At 43.4% G+C, this 20,114-nt stretch overlaps 1 protein-coding gene across 15 annotated transcripts in view; it reads left to right on the forward strand.

Moving 5' to 3' along the window:
- Positions 1-20,114, forward strand: part of PTK2 (protein tyrosine kinase 2) — an 858,662-nt gene that overhangs the window by 320,617 nt on the left and 517,931 nt on the right. For all 15 annotated transcript variants that reach the window (XM_078686693.1, XM_078686689.1, XM_078686690.1 and 12 more), the window contains one exon: positions 13,149-13,315. In XM_078686693.1, the coding sequence (XP_078542819.1) occupies positions 13,149-13,315 (167 nt within the window). The remainder of the gene's footprint in view (positions 1-13,148; positions 13,316-20,114) is intronic.

The following is a 20,114-nucleotide window of genomic DNA, read 5'->3' on the forward strand; positions in this document are numbered from 1 at the left end:
CAGGAGAGCCACTATACAGGGCATTGGCATAATCAAGGCGCGAGAGTATGGGAGCCCTGGCCACAGCTTCCTTAGCTGCTCTAGGGAGGAGGGCAACGAATTTCCTTAGGGTTGGAAGGGTGCCAAAACATCTTCCCGCTAATCTTTTGATCTGTTCTCCGAAGCGCATATCAGCCCCAAACCAAATTCCTAAGTTCTTGGCTATCCCACAGTCACCCTTTGGACAAGGTGATCCTGTGGGCCACAGTGATTCTTTAAAAGCTATCGGGAATTGTCCGTAAAGAAGTATTTCGGATTTCTCCTCATTACATTTCAGGCTGGCCTGGGCCAGCCAGGCAAATACTGACGACAGACAGTGCTGAGCTTTCCCAGTCTGTAAATCATTACCTTTCCAAGTGAAGAGGAGTTGGGTGTCATCGGCGTAGGCCATCATTTTGGCACCCAAACTCTCTGCCAGGTAGATCAGGGGGATCATATAGACATTGAAGAAGAGGGGGCTAAGTGTTGAGCTCTCAGGGACCCCAGTTTCCACTTTGTTTTCAGACGAGTGGAATGGAGGCAACCATACTTGTTGGAAGCGGTCTTTAAGAAATGATTCCACCCATCTTAGTGCCGAGTCTGCGATGCCGATGTCCGACAGCCTGGAGAGGAGCTGGAGATGGGGGACCGTATTGAACGCGGCAGAGAGGTCCAATAAAATCAAAGCCGCTCTGTCGCCCCCATCTAGGCATTCTTTGATGGCCTCCGAGACCTCTACAAGCGCCGTCTCGGTGCTAAAAGATGATCTAAAGCCAGATTGAGCAGGGTGCAGGGCCCCTGAGGCTTCCACAAACTTCTCAAGTTGTCTGAACGCCACCTTCTCGCAGACCTTCGCAAGAGCTGGGAGAAGGGACATGGGGCGATAGTTCGAAGGAAGCAATGGATCAGCCGTAGGCTTTTTGATCAGGGGAAGGAGTTTAGCGTGTTTCCACTGAGAGGGCATCACGCCTGACTGCAATGATTCATTAATCAAGGTCGCTACTATAGGAGCGATTACGTCAGCAACCCCACTAAGAACCCTAGCTGGACAGGGATCTGCCGGGGACCCTGACTTAAGGGACTTAAGAATAGCCGTCACATCCTTCACTTCTACTCTATCAAAGCAAGAGAGGAGCTGGGTTGGCTTGATATTATCCTGAAGTGTCCAAGTAGGAGATAGGTGGACAGGAGCGGGAAGCTTAAGGCTGGCCTGTATCTTTTGAATGTTGTCAATAAAAAAGGTGGACAGCTTCTCACACCAGCTGGGGGATGTAGGTGCGGAAGAGACCTCTGCCACTGGAGAAGGAAAGCTCCGCACAATAGCAAAGATTTCTCTGCTATTGTTCTTAGCTCTAGAGATTCTCTCGGCGAAGAAATCACCTTTTGCCAGCTTGATGGCAGCATAGTACTCGCATTGTGCCTTGCGTAGTTTCGCCTTGGCTATGGAGCAATACTCCCGTCGCCCGGCCCGCTCTAGCTCTTTACAACCTAACTTCAGGGTTTTTAAGCGGTCAGTGTACCATGGATATGAAGGAGATACTCGTGGTCGGTTGTTCCCTCAAGGGAGGGGGGAGTGTTTTTATAGCAGTGCTCATCCATTCCGAGAAGTTTTCCACTGCCCCCTCTAAGTTACGGACGCCTGCAGGGCGGGACTGGGCTAGAGCGGTGGATAGGGCTGGAATGTTCATTTTTACCGGGGGGGGGCCGTGGTTCCCATTCCTCGGTTTACGCCCCGGTTCCCATTCCTCGGTTTACGCGGGCTGCCTAAATTCCAAGAAAAACAGATCAGATAGTGGTCTGACCATGTGACAGGGCGGGGAGTCACAGATACCAGGGCGAAATTGGAGCAGACTAGGTCAAGACAGTGACCTCCTGAATAAGTAGAATCAAGACCCTGTTGTGAAAGGAGGGTTGCGTCACACAGATCCAATAGATCCCTTGACCCCGGGGCTGCAGGATTGTCCACATGAATATTAAAGTCTCCCAGCAGCAGGAAATTTGGAGAACCTCAATGCTCTTTGTGTGACAACCTCCTCCAGAGATTTGAGGAAGGTGCCTGGGGGACCGGGGGGCGATATATCAATATCCCACCTAAGGTGAAGTGAGGGGAGAGGGCTACAGAAAATTCCATCGCTTCCCCTTCTAGAATGTCCCCATTACATTCCTTTGTTAGAATCCAATTGTCCCTAAAAATCATGGCAATGCCTCCCCCTCTGCCAGGACTGTGTATGAGCCTTTTGTTAAAAAACACAAAGTACCCTCGTAGGGGTGATATCAATAATGGTAGCTGCATAGTTATAGTTGCGCGTAATGATTTTTCGGGTTCAAGGCCTAAAAGTCAGGTCACGGTCCCATCAGCATTTACATTAGAGAGGCAGGATTTTTGTCATTCTCATGAGATTCCCTCCACACCCATTCAGGAACAACCTAGTGATTCAGCGCCAGACCACGTATTCTGGATGTAGGAACTACCATACCCTCAAAGTGACTGCTGTATGCACGTGTCTTGGCCAAGTAGAGCGTCCAATCAACGGAACAAGGCCACCTATCACTAATAACCAACCTGTGCAACTTTTTGGAAAGTATTATAGGTGGGCCCCCTTTGTTTGACAGAGCAAAGCCTGCAGAAGGGAAGAGGAGGTCCTGGGGGAAGGCAACTCGAGGGGGCGAGTGGGTTCCCGTAGGGTTTGCCAGACCTTGTAAGCTGTGCCTGTCATTGTGGATGTTAATCGTCCTTCCCTAGGTCCCAAAGGGCAGTGCAAAGCCCCAGCGCTTCCTCCCTCTGCAGTTCGCTGCTCTTGGCTCCAGCCCAATATTCCGAATCTCCTCGCCGTGCACCCCCGCTGTGCTGGTGGTGTCTCCCATCGCTCTTTTGGCCCATATAAAAGCTAGATCGGTGAATTTTGTAGTGGCTTTAACGTTTAGGGACCGCGGGTAACAGTCTAACAGACAAGCTTACACAGTTTCTAGTCATAGCTTAGCATTGATCTCAGCTATACATTCTGTGACATCCCTCCAATTGCCATCGAACGCCTGGCAAGCACAGAGCATATGGTAAAAAATTTACCTGATCAGCCCGGCATCTGGGGCAGTCAGCGGGAGCCCCATTGAATATCCTATGCAGCCTCTGGGGCGTGAGATACGTCTATGTAAATTGTTATATTGTATAAATTGGAAGTTGCCATTTCTCAAGACCTTTCTAGGATACTCCAGGGCTCTCTTGCAGTCTGCCTCATTATAGTTGCCCTGCTAGTCTTGAATCCCAATGATCCTTCAGCCAGCGCAGTGATACTCCAGTGTGCTCTTGAATTGCCCTGTACAGCCATGTCATTACACCGGTGTGACTCTTGTGGCTGTCCTTAAAAGCCACCTTCAGACGGTGCTCTCTGGCTCAATGCTTCCACTCGCTGCCCACGTTCAGTGCCAGCCTCGTTCCGTGCTTGCCGCCTCTCGAGGGTTGTACAAACTGGGATTGACAGCTGTGTTTTTGGGATTCTGCTCCATACCTCTGTCCTCCCTGCCTTGATTGCAGTCATGAGACAGCTTGCATAGTTTATTTAGGAATCTCAAGTTTAATCTTGTTATTCAGAACAAATGGCTTCAGCGGGGGGGTCTGGGCATGAACATAAGAGATTGGAACTATTCGCCTCAGCTCTACTGCACGGATGGCCACCTGCGGGCAGGTTTAGTTGTTATTCGTTGACTGAAGGAAGGTTACCCTCTTACTACACCTCACCCACAGACCCCACAGACCCACCATGATTTCACAGCCAGAATGATGGAGGATGTCAGCGCCTTAACCGAGAAATCCCCAACATTTTTCAAGCTTCAAAGAAACACTGCAATGCTTTTTCCGGTATCATCTCTTACTGTATATGTAAAAGATGCTTTCTGCTATTAAGGCAGTATCCCACACCCTCTGTAATAGTGCTAAGGTTTCTTTGCAGTTGCCCTTTTCCAAAGTCCACCTTCAACCAACCAGTGCATTTGTATCTATGAGGTCTTTTTTATTAGGGCTCCACGTTACGCCTGGTAAAAAAAATTAAAGAGACAGTGACATGGCATATTCTGCTGTGCCAAGGCGCCGGCCCACCCCATCGGATTGGAGTTCCAATGACGCCCATCGACTTAATCAACTGTTCAATCAATCACTTTACTTAGAAGTTAGTTGCGTTGTTTCAAATGACATTTTATACCCCTTACTGGTGACCAGGAGGATAACATACTGGGGATATATGACGTTACCACGCGGTCTTTTACCACGCAGACCATTACCACGCATTTTTTACAACGCAGGATCCTTTACCACGCAGACCATTACAACGCTGGTATTTACAACGCAGGTACTATTACAACACATACCATTACAACGTAATTATAGGTAAGTAAATAATATGGTAAAATAATTTAATTATTAATAATATTTTTTTTAATTAATAAATTATTATTTTAATATTTAATATTTTAATTATTTATATTAATATTTATTTATTAATTTTTAAATATATGTTAAAAATACCCCTGTACCCCAAAACCCAAACCCAGCCCTAAAACCTAAAAATACCCCTGAACCCCAAAACCCAAACCCAGCCCTGAACCCTAAAAATACCCCTGTACCCCAAAAACTGAAAACTGACCCTGAACCCTAAAAATACCCCTGCACCCCAAAAACTGAAAACTGACCCTGAACCCTAAAAATACCCCTGTACCCCAAAAACTGAAAACTGACCCTGAACCCTAAAAATACCCCTGCACCCCAAAAACTGAAAACTGACCCTGAACCCTAAAAATACCCCTGCACCCCAAAAACTGAAAACTGACCCTGAACCCTAAAAATACCCCTGTACCCCAAAAACTGAAAACTGACCCTGAACCCTAAAAATACCCCTGCACCCAAAAACTGAAAACTGACCCTGAACCCTAAAAATACCCCTTTACCCAAAAACTGAAAACTGACCCTAAAAATACCCATTTACCCAAAAACTGAAAACTGACCCTGAACCCTAAAAATACCCATTTACCCAAAACCCAAACCTAAAATATTTTAAATAAAATTATATACTTACCAATACTTACGTTGTAATGGTATGCGTTGTAAAGGTACCTGCGTTGTAAATACCAGCGTTGTAATGGTATGCGTGGTAAAGGGTCCTGCGTTGTAAAAGTTGCGTGGTAAAGGTAGGTCGTGGTAAAAGTTGCGTGGTAAAGGTTGTACACCCATACTGGCTTCAACTGGTGCATTGTATATGCACGAGAGGTGTTATTAATTAAGCAATACAAATGACACTCGCCTTACAGTGAAGTCAACCTATTTCTATGTCCTTCAAAAATCTTGTGATAGAAACGGGTGTGCAGATTCTGTTGACACACTTAGACCGGGTAGAAGGACTGGGTGAAGAGTTAAAGTGCTAAAACAGTGGTCTCAATCTTTTGACTTCTGTGGACTCCCACTTAATCATTACTGGTATCTGGAGACCCCCAACTGAGTTATGTTGCCCTCCTTTTTTATGGCATTTTATTCCGCTCGGATCTTACTTACTGACTTTACCTGTTGTGTAGTCCGACGTGCCCTGTTTTAAGGAAAACCACAGATTATTTTTTTTCTTTGTTTTGGGTCGACAATCAACAGCAAGACTGAATCTTTCCATGTCCCTTGACAAGTCTCCATGACCTGCCTCATGGCACTCATTTAACCCGTTCAGTGCTGATGACGGCTCCCGGCTGTCATGCGTTACGGTGGGCGTTTGCTGATGACGGCCGGGAGCCGTCATGACCACGCCCGCAATCGGAATGTGCCGCACAGTCGCGGAATTCCGGCCACAGCCAGGGGGTTACACTAGGAAAAGGAGGCCAGGATACATGACCAGGAAGAAGCAAAACCTGAACTTCCCGGCCATAATATCCAGTGCCTTCCTCTGTGCACCAAGAAAGAAAAGGGAGGAATCACTGCACTGTGAAGCCTGGCAGCAGACCATCCTGCACAATGAACTCATTTTAATTAATTCACAATGTGTGATTTGCCCCCAGGGTGCCAGAGAAGCCCAGGGTGCCGGAGAAGGAAATACATTGCATGGCATAATACAACCCATAAAACATAATTCATTTTAAATTAATGGAACGTTTGAGTCTGCTCTCTCATAAAATAAAAAACAAGCAATTAGTAAATACTAGCCTTTCATTAAAAAGAATCAAAACAAATTTCAACACTCTGCTGGATGGAAAAAACAATCAAGTTGGACTGGGACCTGTTCATGGGACCAGAAGTTATAACCAAACATAAGGCTGAGAAAAATGAATGAAAACGTTAACCATGTGTGTGTCTAAGCAGGTGCTTTACTATTCAGGAATAAGAGCTGCTTCAATGTCAGTGGCTTTCTAAGGGTAGTTTCCCTAGATCTGGGCGCCAAGTGAGATAATGTTTGAGAGATAAATCTAGTTTTCTTAGTCTTTGAAACACGATGCAGCAGCTAGCAATGGATAAAGTTTGTCGTGCAGAGATTACACTACCTATGTAATAGACCTAGAATTGGTAGGAGTACGGAAAACACCAGTATTTAGTGGATGTTTGTAGGAATAATTTGATATATTTTTAATTCAAAATATTTGAGACTTTTCATTTGCTTGATCTGCATTTTCTTCTTGTGACGCAGTTTGGGATTTGTGATACTTGGTATCACCTTTGCATGGAATGTTGTGGCTAATGGGGAGTCTGTCTTATTAAATGTCAGTCAACAAGTTTTGTAATTGTGCATTTGATGGCCTCATTAGACTTCAGAAGACTGGTATCACACTGGTCCTGTCAGTCGTTTGGCAGCCTGTGAAGTGGCTGCTCATCCGCCTGGGTGTGTAAAGTAAGACATTAAAGGACAGATTTTTAGTAGCATGCCTAGAGAACCTATGATTTACATGTTATGGACATTTAAATAGGGTGCGACCATCAGAGCATCAGAAAATAAACATTTGTCAGTAAGTTGAAAAGAATGAAGCATGAAAAGCATATTTTACATGGCATGACAATGGCAAATAGTACATGATTTATGTATGTGAAGGCCTCATCTGAAACTACGACAGACTGAGCTATCTTTGGGAACTTCAAAGAACACTTGAGACTGGGTTTCAACCTTCTGCATTAGTGACTTTGAATTACATCTTGTACAATGTCAGGGCAGCGGTATTTAGGTGGGTGAAAGTGGAGTGTACTGTAGGGCTTTTACCCTTCCCACTGGCCATTATTGTGGTATAGCAACTCGCACCCCTTTACTTGTACCTTATAACTTGGGGAGCTGATGCTGGAGGATTGTTTGGACGTGACTGCCCCAAAGACAGCGGAACACTTTGTGTTAACCATCTGCACAACTTACTTTGAATTGTGTCGGGTGCCAGTTGACAGTGGAATAACAAATTTCTCCTGTATTAACCACTATTGAGGGATCGCTACCTGAACCCTGCTTCCCTGTACCTTATAACCTGATGAGCAGATGCTGCGAGTAAACAATGTTTCAGTGTGCCAAGTGTGTCACCAAATGGCAATAGAACCGGCATGCTGCCAATTTTTAGACCTACAGAATTAGATTGGCAGTGACACCATTGTAAATTATTGCATAGAAAGTATGTCCAGTCCTGTTAGATCACTGCTCCATCACCTATGTAAAGGTAGGAATGTGAGCGGTAAAACCTAATAGATTAACAAAGAATCATTATGTGATGGAGGGCAAAAAACACCTTCTTCCTCGTACCCCAAACGTGGAAGTTTCATGAAAACATTTTAAGATAGAGTTAATGAAGTAGGGGGTGAGAACTCACCGATATCTTGCTAAGTGAAGGCAAGCGGGAACCAGGTGCTGAGGGTAGCTATTCACTATCCTTCGGTTAGTGGAAGTCACTTGGGAAACGGTTCATGTGCTCCACATAGACTCCAGCAGTCTGAGATGTGTAATAAGTAAAGAAGGGGTGTCATGGACCACACAGAATTTATAGTTAGTGAATTAGGGCCCCCTGTTTTTCTTACTTAATATAAAAACAGTCATTGTTTGTTATAAGCTTTTTACTGAGTTTGCTCATTCGAAAATGAGCTGCTGTTAGACAATACACAGCTTCAGTGTGATCAATTGGTCTCTATGCCCCTCCCGCCCCCCAATCCACATCTCTGCCTCATGCATGGGCAGAAGCAAAGTCTCTTTCTACTATTTGATAATTCCTCATAGTACCCTTATACCGTCCCATCATTCCCTCAACACAGTGTGGTACCTGGAATTAAGGGTCCCACGGAAGAGTAGGGGGGCTCGATGTTCTAAGGCATGCTAGGGACAATGTTTGAACTTCATGATAATCTATTAGTAGTTTCCATATTGGCTCAAACGTGTTCCTTTCATCTAGCAGGTCATATGAGAGCCTCTCCATAGCTATCAGCGACCAGAGTTGCCTCCACCAGTCTGTCAAAGTAGGTGAGGCTGTGTGATGAGGCTCTCCACACTTGTAGAATGTGTATTCCAAGTTTATTCCAGTAGAACTCCAACGCATCAGGGAGGTAGGAGGAGAAGCCGGGAGGAGCGTCCGGCCAGGGGAGTCATCAGCTGTTGTCTGTCAACATTCCAGAATGTACAGCTGATGTCAGGGGAGGAGTACGGGAGGGGGCAGGGGACAAACAGGGTGAACTGTAAAAGCAAAGCAGTATACAACACATCTTCCCCTTTACAGGAAGTAAAACAAACAGCATGGTATTAACATACATAATCATCCCATTTCTTAGGTGAAACAATTTGCCTTCCTACTCTAGCTCTCTGTGTGGGGGCATCAACCCTTTCCGTGGTTGCCGCAGGCCCTCTCGAGGTACCGGGGGTGCATTTGTGATTTGCATGGAAGGGATGTATGATGTTACAACGCATGCTTTTACCACTCATGCTGATCCAATGCGTTTTTACAACGCAAACCTTTACAACGCATAGCGCTTTGGGGTGCTGGATAGTGAATAGTTTAATTTACTATTTCAACTCCAGTCTTCGTGGACACTAGGGAAGGTGTTGGATAGTAAATTAAATCTATTCCCTATCCTAGAGCGCCCCCCAGCGCAATGCGTTGTAATGGTTTTCGTTGTAAAACCTGCGTTGTAAAAGCACTGCGTTGTAAAAGTTTCGTTTTAAAGGATGTTTCCCGCATGGAAGTGACTCGCACTGTCTTCCTTTTCCCCATAGTCCCACCACTTCTCCCTTGGGCTCGGATGTTCTCTCGGCTTGAGAGGAAGTGGGATTGTGTTCTTCTGGTTTGTCTAGAGTAATGGGTGTGGATAATACGGCAGATTTGCATGCAGATAGCCTTGAGAAATGCCACACACTCCCGTCACTTAGAAGAGCGGAATTGCAGAACAGTTCTTTAACGGTGAGGGGTTGTGAAAACCTACTGTGCCCCTTGGGAGTGATACCACTTTTACGTACTCTTACCACATCACCAATGCATAACTGTACAGTTTTACATCCATGTTTTTTGTCATAATGATCCTTGATTTCTGCCTGAGATTTATTTACCCTCTCGCTGACGTGGTCGGATGACCATTCCACTCTTTTTTGAGGCAGATGACCATCCCACATTGTACTTGGATATGCATTCTACCCCTCATTAATTCAAAAGGACTGTGTCCCGTGCTGTTGCATGTTGTGATGAAGTATGCCCATAAAGTCTTATAAATCTCATTCCTTCACAACAACCCATTATTGTTGGCAAGTTCTACTATTCCTCTGATATCTCTGTTGAATCTTTCTACAGTCCTGTTGCCAGCAGGGTGGTAAACCGATGTGGTGTGTGATTTTGTTCCTGTGTATGTAGGTTTTGAACACTTCAGGAACGATCGGGGGGCCATTGTCACTGACTATACACTTGGGTATCCCTTCTTTAATGAAAATTTCATCCATGAACTTGACCACACTGGTGGCATCTGTTTTGTTGATTACTCCAACCTCTGGCCACTGCGGAAAATGGTCTATTAGGTCAATGGCATAGGTCTGTTCTCCTTGATCTGTGACAGGCCTCATAATGTCTATGCCTATTCTCTACCACTGCATGGCTGGACATGTGATGGGGTGCAGGGAGGGTCTAAACGTGATGTGTCCGAATTGCAGCATTGGAGACAGTCCCTGACCATTCCTTCAATGCTAAATTCACTCCGGGCCACCACTACATGTTCTGCACTAGGTTTTGCTAATCCCTAAGTGTCCTTCATGACAGAAGTGTAGGATTTTTTGTCTGAGTTTGGAAGGAGGTATTATTTTGCCATTCCGCATTAATAAACCATCCTCGTGTGACAGCTCATTCCTGACTTCCCAGAAGGGATGCATGTCTTTGGAGATATACCTTTTCTCGGGCCAGCCCTCTGTAATTCTGGTAAGGACCTTACTTAAAATGAGATCGTTTTTGTGTTCTGAAGACCATTCCTCTAAGGATATACCTTGCATTTCCTCATGTACACTGGCTACACAGCCATAGTCCTCAACCTCGCACCCAGACTCCTGTGTAGAATGGGCATGCGGCTTAAAAATCAGCCACTACATTCTTAGACCCTGGCATGTACTGTACTTCGTAATTGTAGTTGAATAATCTCACGGACATTCTAGCTAGTCTGGGCGATGCATTATAGAGTCCCTTCATGGTCAAAACCTTGGTAAGGGGCTTCAGGTTACTTTGCAGAACCACTTTGTTGCCCCAAATGAACTGCCTAAAATGCTCCAAACCCCACAACCAAGCTAAAGCCTCTCGCTCTATGACAGACTATCTCTCCTCTGTGGGAGCGAGGGAGCGAGAGGCAAAAGCTATGGTGCATTCATTACCTTTGGCATCTCTCTGGGTAAGCACTGCCCCTAGCCCTTTACTACTCGCATCTGTAGTAACGATGCTGCATAAGGAAGGATCAAAACCTTGCAGGGGCAGGGTGGTACAAATATCCTTTTTGGTTTTAATTTTTTTTTAAACATTTCTGTCTTTATAAATTGTCTAATAGTAGTGTAAGAAGTATTAGTAAATGTTGCCATTACCTCAGAGGGAAACTCAGTGTTACCATGACTGTGTGTCACCATGCACTCGTTATAAGCATAGGTTTTATCTCACAGTGTGCATAAAGTGAGAGATATGCACTCCGTCAGGTCAGTTAGTGTCATCATACCCCTAGTGAGAAATTGGTTGTATAGTGCCACTATGTATTTGGCATAATTTGATAGAGATGCCTAATTTAGAAGTTAGGACAAACATCACCACAAAATCTCACGCTATCAATCAAGCATAGACATGCAGAGACAAGAGAAATTGTAAATGAAGAGGCATAATACTAGTTACTCTGTGTAGCAAAGATCCCGGAAACGAGTATGTTGGGTTCGCTGGTTGGGTGGATGCAACAGGAAGTTCCCAAAAAGGAACAGACCGTGGGATACAGTGGGCAGCATGAGAACATCGTTCCAGTGTGGCAGGAGAAGGAGGCGGGCGTGTCAGGGATGCTCTGTTTTCTGAAACAGCCAAACAGTAAGCTGTGGGGGAAGAGTGTCATCCATAGGAGGAGGGACGAGCCAGTCCCTGGGATGGAGGCAAGGTTTTAGGAGGAGCCATATCTAGGCAATCCCTTAAAAGGCTGCGAAGAAAATACGAACGCTCAGGACTTTCCTAGACAGAGAATGGGGTTGACGGCTGGCTTGTTAGCTCTCTCCCAGGAACAGAGACCCATTCTTCCAGAGAATAGGCAGGAAGGAGAACCTCTTTAAAGTATTTCCCTAGAAGGAGGTTGTATAAATCCTGGAAAAATTACTTGAAAGGTGGACTAGAAGGGAATATCCTACAGTGGTGAAGAAAACCCACCCATGTCCTTAGAAGTTTGGAAAGACTGTGACCCTGAGAATTAAGTGAGTAATATTTAGAAAATGTTTACAAATTACATTTTCATAGTTTGTTCTTAAGTAAACAACTTCAGTTCACAAAGAGTCGTTCTCACTCTGGTCGTACACCAGCACATGCTATTTGTGTGAGGTAGATTAGGATTTGCCACTCAGTGGGAGCTAGGACAGTTCCGAACAGTCTGTCCAGTTAGTGTCACTTTGTACTGAGTAGGAGATAGGTAAGAAAGTCTTAGCAAGCGTCGTCATGCCTCGGGTGACAATACGTGTGTGCAGCCTTAATTGGAAGGTAAAAATAGAGAGACCGTGGAAGTAGGGTGACCAGATTCTCAAAACAAAAAACGGGGACAGGTCATAGACATAGAAGTAGGACTACAGTTTGCAGTAACCATCAACATAAAAGTAGGATTATTTGGCAGCTGTCATAGACATAGAAAAGGGACTACAATGACAGCTCCCTCCACAGACCGAGATGAAGCATTACAGACAAAAAATCTGAGGTCTTTTATTGGCACCCCTCTCCTTTACACAGCAGCATTACTACTACTTATTACATTTACACTTTTAAGGACTATAGCATATATTTGCCAAAAATCAATAAAACATCACAGGCTACCAAATGCCAGTGCAAAGAGAGCATGCGCCTCATGCTCAACTGGAACATTGAAAAACAGGGACATTTCTGTGTTTAACTGGGACACTGTTTGAAAACGGGGACATTTGCGTCACTTGGAGAAAAGTGCCGGGACACGGGGACACTTCTCCAAAAACGGGGACCGTCCTGGGAAAACGGGGACGTCTGGTCACCCTACGTGGAAGTGATGGAGCACCTAGAGAGAATCTTTGGCACGCTATGGTTAATAAATTGTGGTAGTAAAAGCCGGTCTCAAACCTCATACCTGAACAGGTTAGAAATGAACAGTGGGTGTTGGGTATGTTTTTCTTTCTTGGATATAAAGAGGGCAGAGTGAGTCTTCTGTCATCCCCAAAACTTCAGGTCACTTTGAATCGAAAATGTGTTAGTAGGCCGATAACTCAGTTTATTTATTTATTCATTTGGGCTTTTTGCTATAAGTAACTAACCAACTGTGTTGTATTTGGCATCTGTCAACAAAACATCTAAGACAAATAGACTTGCTGCTTGAGGGTTGAGCGGGTGATGCTGAGTGTTATAATATGTCTAATTGATGCATTTTTCTGCTTATTCTAAGACCTCTAGTATTTAGGTTCTCATGCAAAATGTGCATATCTCTCCTTCTCTAGGGCATCATTCAGAAGATTGTAGATAGCCACAAGGTGAAGAACGTGTCGTGTTACGGGCTGCGGCTCAGCCACCTGCTGTCGGAGGAGGTCCACTGGCTGCACCCCGACATGGGCGTGTCCCATGTGCGGGAGAAGTACGAGTGTGCACATCCGCCCGAGGAATGGAAGTAAGACGAAACACATTCTGTGCTTTTGCTTCATCTCTTTAGCACCCTTCTGTACTAAGCTTGCGGAAAAAATGTGCCATTTTATTAATTTATTAAAACAGTTTTCCAAAGGAACTGATTCAATGCTTGGCTTTCCAGGCATTGTCACTGTGTTTCCTCCTCATGTCAGCTTTCACTCTGATGATGACCACCACCATAGATCCCTCGCACATCGGAAGAGGGCAGAGAATTTAGAGGATTCATGGCAAGGCAGCTAAGATCTGGGCATACAGATTATAAGTGGAGATGGTATAGGTATTCCATTTGCTGGAGTTAATTAGCGTTGCATCACTGGCTTGGGGTGCGTTGTTAAGACCTCTTAATAATGTGCTAAATCTCCAGCATTAGAGCTTTGATAGATAGCAGTTCATTTGAATTATCCTTAGGTTGCCAATAAGGTTCCTGGTGATCCTGGTTCAGGGTAACGCTGTTCTCTAGCATTTGCACATCATTGGCCTCTAAAACCTGGACTGGCTCCATGATGTCACAGACGCAGCAACAACAGCAATGCTCAAGCGACATTTTCAGTCACCTTTATCTGCCCTCCAGCAGCTCTTTCCTTTCTTTCTAGGATACACGTTTGCTTCATAATTCCTGCCAATTTTCAGTTTTCTGTTTCTTAATCCTAGCTTCTTTTAAATTTTGAAATGATATTTTAAAAAAATACAGTTTTTTTATGATTGTCAATCTGTTCGTGCAGAATTTGGGATGTTAGGTGTAGCACACTCTGTTGCAATATTTCTTGTTATGGTAAATGGCACTTGGTTATTCTATTTATCACTCTAGATTGATACGACCATAAGTATTTTTCTCCAAGAATGTTCCACAGGTTAGTGCAGTAATACATTTAGAATAGAGCATGGTACATGCATACAGGTCAACTCAGATATGTCGTTAGCAGCTATCACGAGGCTCCAGGTGCTCTCTTGATTAACACAACCTGCAGAACATCTTCAACAGAACATTGTGCAAATAGCACAAGCGCAGACTTGTCATGCATTTGGGGATCACCGCGCCCATAACAGCACTCACAGCTAAATAACAACAAACATGACAATTAAAACACACATAGTTGGGACGAAATGGATTTGTAAGCTTTTGTGAAGCTGTGCCGCCCTGCTTTTGTGCCTTTTCTTAGAGGAAAGAAAGATGACTCCTCTCTCGAAAGCACAGTTGTAAAAAAAATCAAAAATGCTAAGGCATGTAGTGCAATAACTTTTGTTGGAAATGTTTATTCCTGTGAATCTTCTGGGAAAGTTTTCATGCGTATATTTTATAATTTTTGAGAAGTAAAAGCATTTTAAAAAATGCACATGGATCTAATAACTAATTAATTTTGTTGTGATGTCACCACCACCATTTGTGATTGTAGGATTCAGCTTTGAGATGGGGATAAATAAATAAATAAAAGTTAAACAGTTTTCTGTAAACTGCAGTCCAAATCAAATATAGCCAAGGGCGAGAAAATAAATGATGATCATATAAATGTCCTCATCTGATAAATGCAATTGTAAGGACCTGGTGAAACCCATTGAAGGTGATTGAGAGAGTTCATACTGGTTCTCACCTATTTTATTTGAGTTGTTTCAGTACATTTCATCTTGTGTTTTAAAATCTGATTTTAAGAAGTGATATGTTTCTCGCTGTCTTATGGCCATGCCTTTGTTGGGCAACGGGAATTATGAGCCGGTCTTGTGTTACTCTGATAAGTATTGGTCTCATATGGAGTGCCTCGTGTTTTTTTTTCGATGGCGTCTTATCAAAGTCCCATGCATCTGACACTTTTGTTGAGGTCCCCAGGTTTGTTCAATACTTTTTCTTTAACGAGTCGTGAGGGCGTTATGTCTCTGGGTGATTCCGGACACACCCCTCCCCCCCACCAGACTACTTGTTAAGTGAGTGTTGGTTTAGTGTCTCTCGTGTGGTGATGGAGTGGTATGTTGCTTTATGAAGGGTGGACAGCTGTTGCAAGCTGAGCTAATTCTAGATATGAAGCCTCTGAGCTATATTTGAGCCAGTCACTCAAGACCCTATTTTAGAGAAGAGATTGGAGAGCTTCTAAACTTGATTGAACCCAGCCCAGAGCGCCATAGTTGCTCATTGGTATACTGTTTTGTAATTCCTAGTCCGAGGGAACTGAATAACATTTGGGATTTGTACTCTAGTCCAGAAGGTGCACGATATTTGAGGTTTCTTTGGCGACCAAGGGGTTTAGTATACTATTATACTTGTTTCTTAATAAAGTTCTATTTACTTAAAGGTTTAACTCAATGTTAACGTTTTTAAGTGCTATTTATTGTATAATACTGCATTGTGTATTCCTATGCATGATTGTTCATCCTTACTAGACCGAGTTAACGGCCAAATAGGAGTACTTTCTCATTTGACTTGAAGTCCACTATTATTCTGGCCATAGGGCTTCAATAGTAATCAAATGAAACACTTGTGATAAGGCCCAATATCTTCTGAACGCCCAAAAGCACGAGAAAAGTGCTCACATACGCACCCAACTCTTAGGTGGAAATTGCATACAACAGAATTCAATTGAGGGCGGCATGTGGACCCCTTACCCTACACCAAGCACGGCCAAAGGCATGTGTGGTGTGGAGTTGGCTGCTGACGGGGGAGGATTGACAGGGGGGGTTTGGCCAAATGTTAAAGTGACGTAATAGGCATAGAAATAACATGTTACTTTATGGTAACAAAAATGTAGAAATTCACCGCGCAAAACAAAGTTTAGAGGGACATTATAGTTTGGTGAAGATGTTAGGAAGACATACTGTTTCAATCTAACAAAACCACTGAAATTCACCAGTTATAGTAATCTCAGGTACCTATAAACTTGTACCTTAAACAAACTAAATACTACATCACTCATTACATGTTCTGTGACATCATTGATGCGACATCTGAAATAACATCATGACATCATTGAAGTCAGCATTGTCCGTTGTGTGGGCGCCCAATATGTTCCTTCATTATAGGATATTCTTTCTAGGAAAGCTGTGGGCTACATTCAAAAAGTCTCCCAAAACGTTTGAGATTTTCTATAATGGATTAATGGAACAAGTACATTTTATATTTGAGTTATTCTATTCGTAGACTTAAATGTACTTTTTTAATTTTATCTTTCCCCGATAAAGGAACTAATGTGAACAAAACACTTGATCGATCTGGTATCAGTCCCTTTAGTTGAAGTTTACCACTCTTTGCAGGATTTAAAGTGTTATTTGCCATGTACTTAGAGCAGGGGCATCCATTTTGTATGGTAGAGTGCAACAAGAGTTCCTGGGTGTTTCAGTTAATGCAAAAAATCTAGGAGGTAAAGAGTGCTTGTGGCCACTGGACCTAATTCCTTGGAATTTTCCACCATTCTGCACAGGCCCATTAGTTTCTTACTGTGGACATTGTAATGGAAGTACCATTTGACAGGTTGGACTGGGAATGAACAGAAGGAGACCTGATATATGAGGACTGATGATGCAGGGTGTTGTATCTGATGAATATGTTTTCATTGCTGCATGTGTTGGAGCTATCTACTGTGGACAGTACCAATTCTTATCATTTATTTATTTATTTAGTAGTTTTGTATAGCGCTAGCTAGACCAGAAGGTATCAGAGCGCTTCACAACATGTAAATCGTATACAATAGTTAGCAAATGTTCAACTGTACAGAATAGGTCATCTAACTGATTGGTCCCAGGTGGAATCTTGAGTTGAGACCGTGGTGATCGTCTCGAAGTTTTAGAAAAAATTGGAGAGACAATGGAGGTGGTCTGGGGTATCATGAGCTTTGGGTCATGGAGTGCCAAAAGCAAAAAGTAATTCCCTGATTGTGAGCAGTGGAATCAAAAGGATGGTAAAGAAGTTCCGCTCCAAGCGAGGACCAAACTCATATAGTGGGAGAAAGCCATTGAATAACGAGCAAACAAATGAGACTGACAAGAAAGCCAACCAATGGTAAGCAATGGGCGGTCCCAAACCCCGCTTTGAGGCTAAGTTTTGTTATGGTCCACAAGTGGTCTTTCAGCCACAGAGACCTAAAACGTTAGTGAACGGTAAAAGGCTCGATGAAATTCAGGCAACAATCAACCGTGTCTACACCTTTCCCTAAATACAGATGTAACAAGCCAAAGTCGTGCTGGCAGTATGAAAGTATGACCCTTGAATATACCTAAAAATACATTCGAACGGAAGACATTTAGAGACATTTTAAATGAGCATTACTTTCGGACTGTCTCCTAAATTCATTCTTCAAAAGATGCAAGCCAGGCCTGATGATAGCACAGTGGCCCTATTTGTCACTTGGAGCAACCATTAATCACTGATCAACAACCATTAGTCACTGTTCAACAAATTCCTGTAGCCACTGTCTTTGGTTCTTCTTGATGTTGGTAATAATTTTTCCGTAGCAGCCTTGCATCTTTCCCCTCCTTTAATGTAATTAACTAGTAAGCATTAAGAGTTCTATAATATTACATAATCTACATTTCTGTGTCCAGCAGTTAACCCGCATAGCTTCCTCCTTTGAATACACAATGCCCCGGTTAGTATACTATTGTTCCACCAAATCACTTGGATATTTAGACCTTGGATTATATTTTGAACTAATAGATTAATCTAGAGTGATTTCTGACTTTCTAACAAAAAAAACAATTTCTGGAATTATTGCTAAGTGGGAACTAGGGATCGGATGAGGTTGTTAAATCAACTTGGGCTTCCCTTCGGTGGTCACTTACTTAATGAGATAAATGCCCATGCATGGAGAGATTACTTCATCAGTAGCTATTCCTTTCTAGACAGTCACAAGTTCTTATAACCCATCCATTGTTAAAAGTGCTAGATCGACCTCTTACTTCAGACACCATAGAGAGTCCCTTGCAGTACACATCCATTTGTTATGTCACTTCTTCTGGTTACTCAGTTGCCAACAGGTAGGTCCGTAACTGGTTCACATCCCTTCACATTTGGCAATGAAAGCACATGAAAAAAATGTACTGATCCACTCCTCCTAATCTTCACCAACACAGCTGTGTTACCATCATTTGTATACACTTTTATCTGTCACTGTCTGTAATCTGCATACAACATGCAGGTGGATTAATGAAAATATAAATACAGACGGCTATATATTTACAAGACAAAGAGAACAGGATGGGTTTTATATATTACATTAAATGCTTCACTAAAGGTTCTTTGCCAGCCCTTCCTTTGTGATATATATTAATTGTAGTCCCAAGAAATAGTCTTGAAGAAGTTGTAAAACCTAAATTGCTGGATAGTATTTCTTTATGGTATCATCTGAAAGAAAGACAACTCAATTATTTTAAAACAACACGTGAAGCACCACGAACCTGAGGGTGCCCTTTTCTTGAAAATGTGGTTTGCTAGTTAACTCTCATTGGAATGCAAAGTTGAGACGTGACCAGTGATATGGGAAACGGGCATGGATAATATTTTAGTTTCTACCCGTAGAACTGCACCTCCTGCATTCCTGTCTGCGTTGGGCATGCCCTCTGGCAGGCAAAGCAGCAGACTCTCCTCCACCTGAATAACCTTCTCTCTGGCTTGATTTGTAGATGCCGGTTAAATACATTGGTCACTAAATCCTCCGAACTGCTATTTGAACAATTTATGTCCCAGAAGTAAGATGTAACTAACCTAGTTTGTGGTGCTAGTTAATTTAGCGAGAGAACTAGGAAAATTGTATGGTGACAAACTTTGCATCCGCTCATAAATACTCTTGTTCAGTTTTTTTCTGTAATGGAGAATGCATAATCTTCACCTATGGGTGTGACGTCTTGGGTCTGAAGAATGTGTCATTCCAATCCCTTGAACAGTCTAGTATCACAAATCAAGGCTTCCACCTAGTTCTGTTACAATTGTACGGAAGCCTTGAAATATTGAAATTAGTTTTATCCTTCAATGTAGTATCTATCAGACTCCTTCTCCTCGTTCAAAATTGTTGTTGAATATTATCTAGGATTTTCGGTTTTCAGTTCAACCTAACAATGCCTGATAGCAAGATTTCATTTGGTGGCTTACTATCTGGTTTAAATGGGAATCCATACATTTTATCAAAGAATGTAACACATTCTAAAATGCCTCCCCACAGAGCTTATTAAAATTGGGCTTCGGGGCAAGGAAAGGCTGCAAGTGATGTAATCCGCTATAGGTGAGATGTTTTGAGGGAGGTGCATGGTTTGTTCTGTAATGTGATATCAGAGTTGGAAGAGGAGCAAAGCGTGAGTGGAGCAAAGCAGGACACCTAGGTTTCGCGATCACCAGGGGTAAAGTGAAGAGAGAGTTGCTGTCCAGGAGCTTTAAGAAAGTGGCATCCGTCATCACGGGGTGTTGGTAGGAATCACAGTCACTGAAAGTGTGTGGACAGAGATGGATGTACCGGTCTGCAGAAAATGGCCAAATTCTAAACAGAGAATCTGGTTTTCTCAGCCTAAGCTGTTATCCAGCTGCGCACGCCCTGTCTAGTCTCTTCCTGTGAGCATGATGGGTTGTATCCCCACCCTTCACCCAGAGCAGTGTTAGATTATGGCACTAGTCACTAATTTCAGCTGCTTACTCAGCAGCCGTGCTGCGACTCCTTTTGGGGGACGAGAGTGTCAATGCACACTCCATGGGTGCTGCAGGAAACCTCCATCTCACCCTCATTGTATTCAGCTTAACAAATGTATTACATAATTGAGCACTCCATCGAATTGAAATCCCATGGGGGCCTGCGTGCCAGACTTGGGTCCTTGGT

The sequence above is a fragment of the Lissotriton helveticus genome, chromosome 4_1 (assembly GCF_964261635.1).
Source record: "Lissotriton helveticus chromosome 4_1, aLisHel1.1, whole genome shotgun sequence".
NCBI lineage: Eukaryota > Metazoa > Chordata > Amphibia > Caudata > Salamandridae > Lissotriton > Lissotriton helveticus.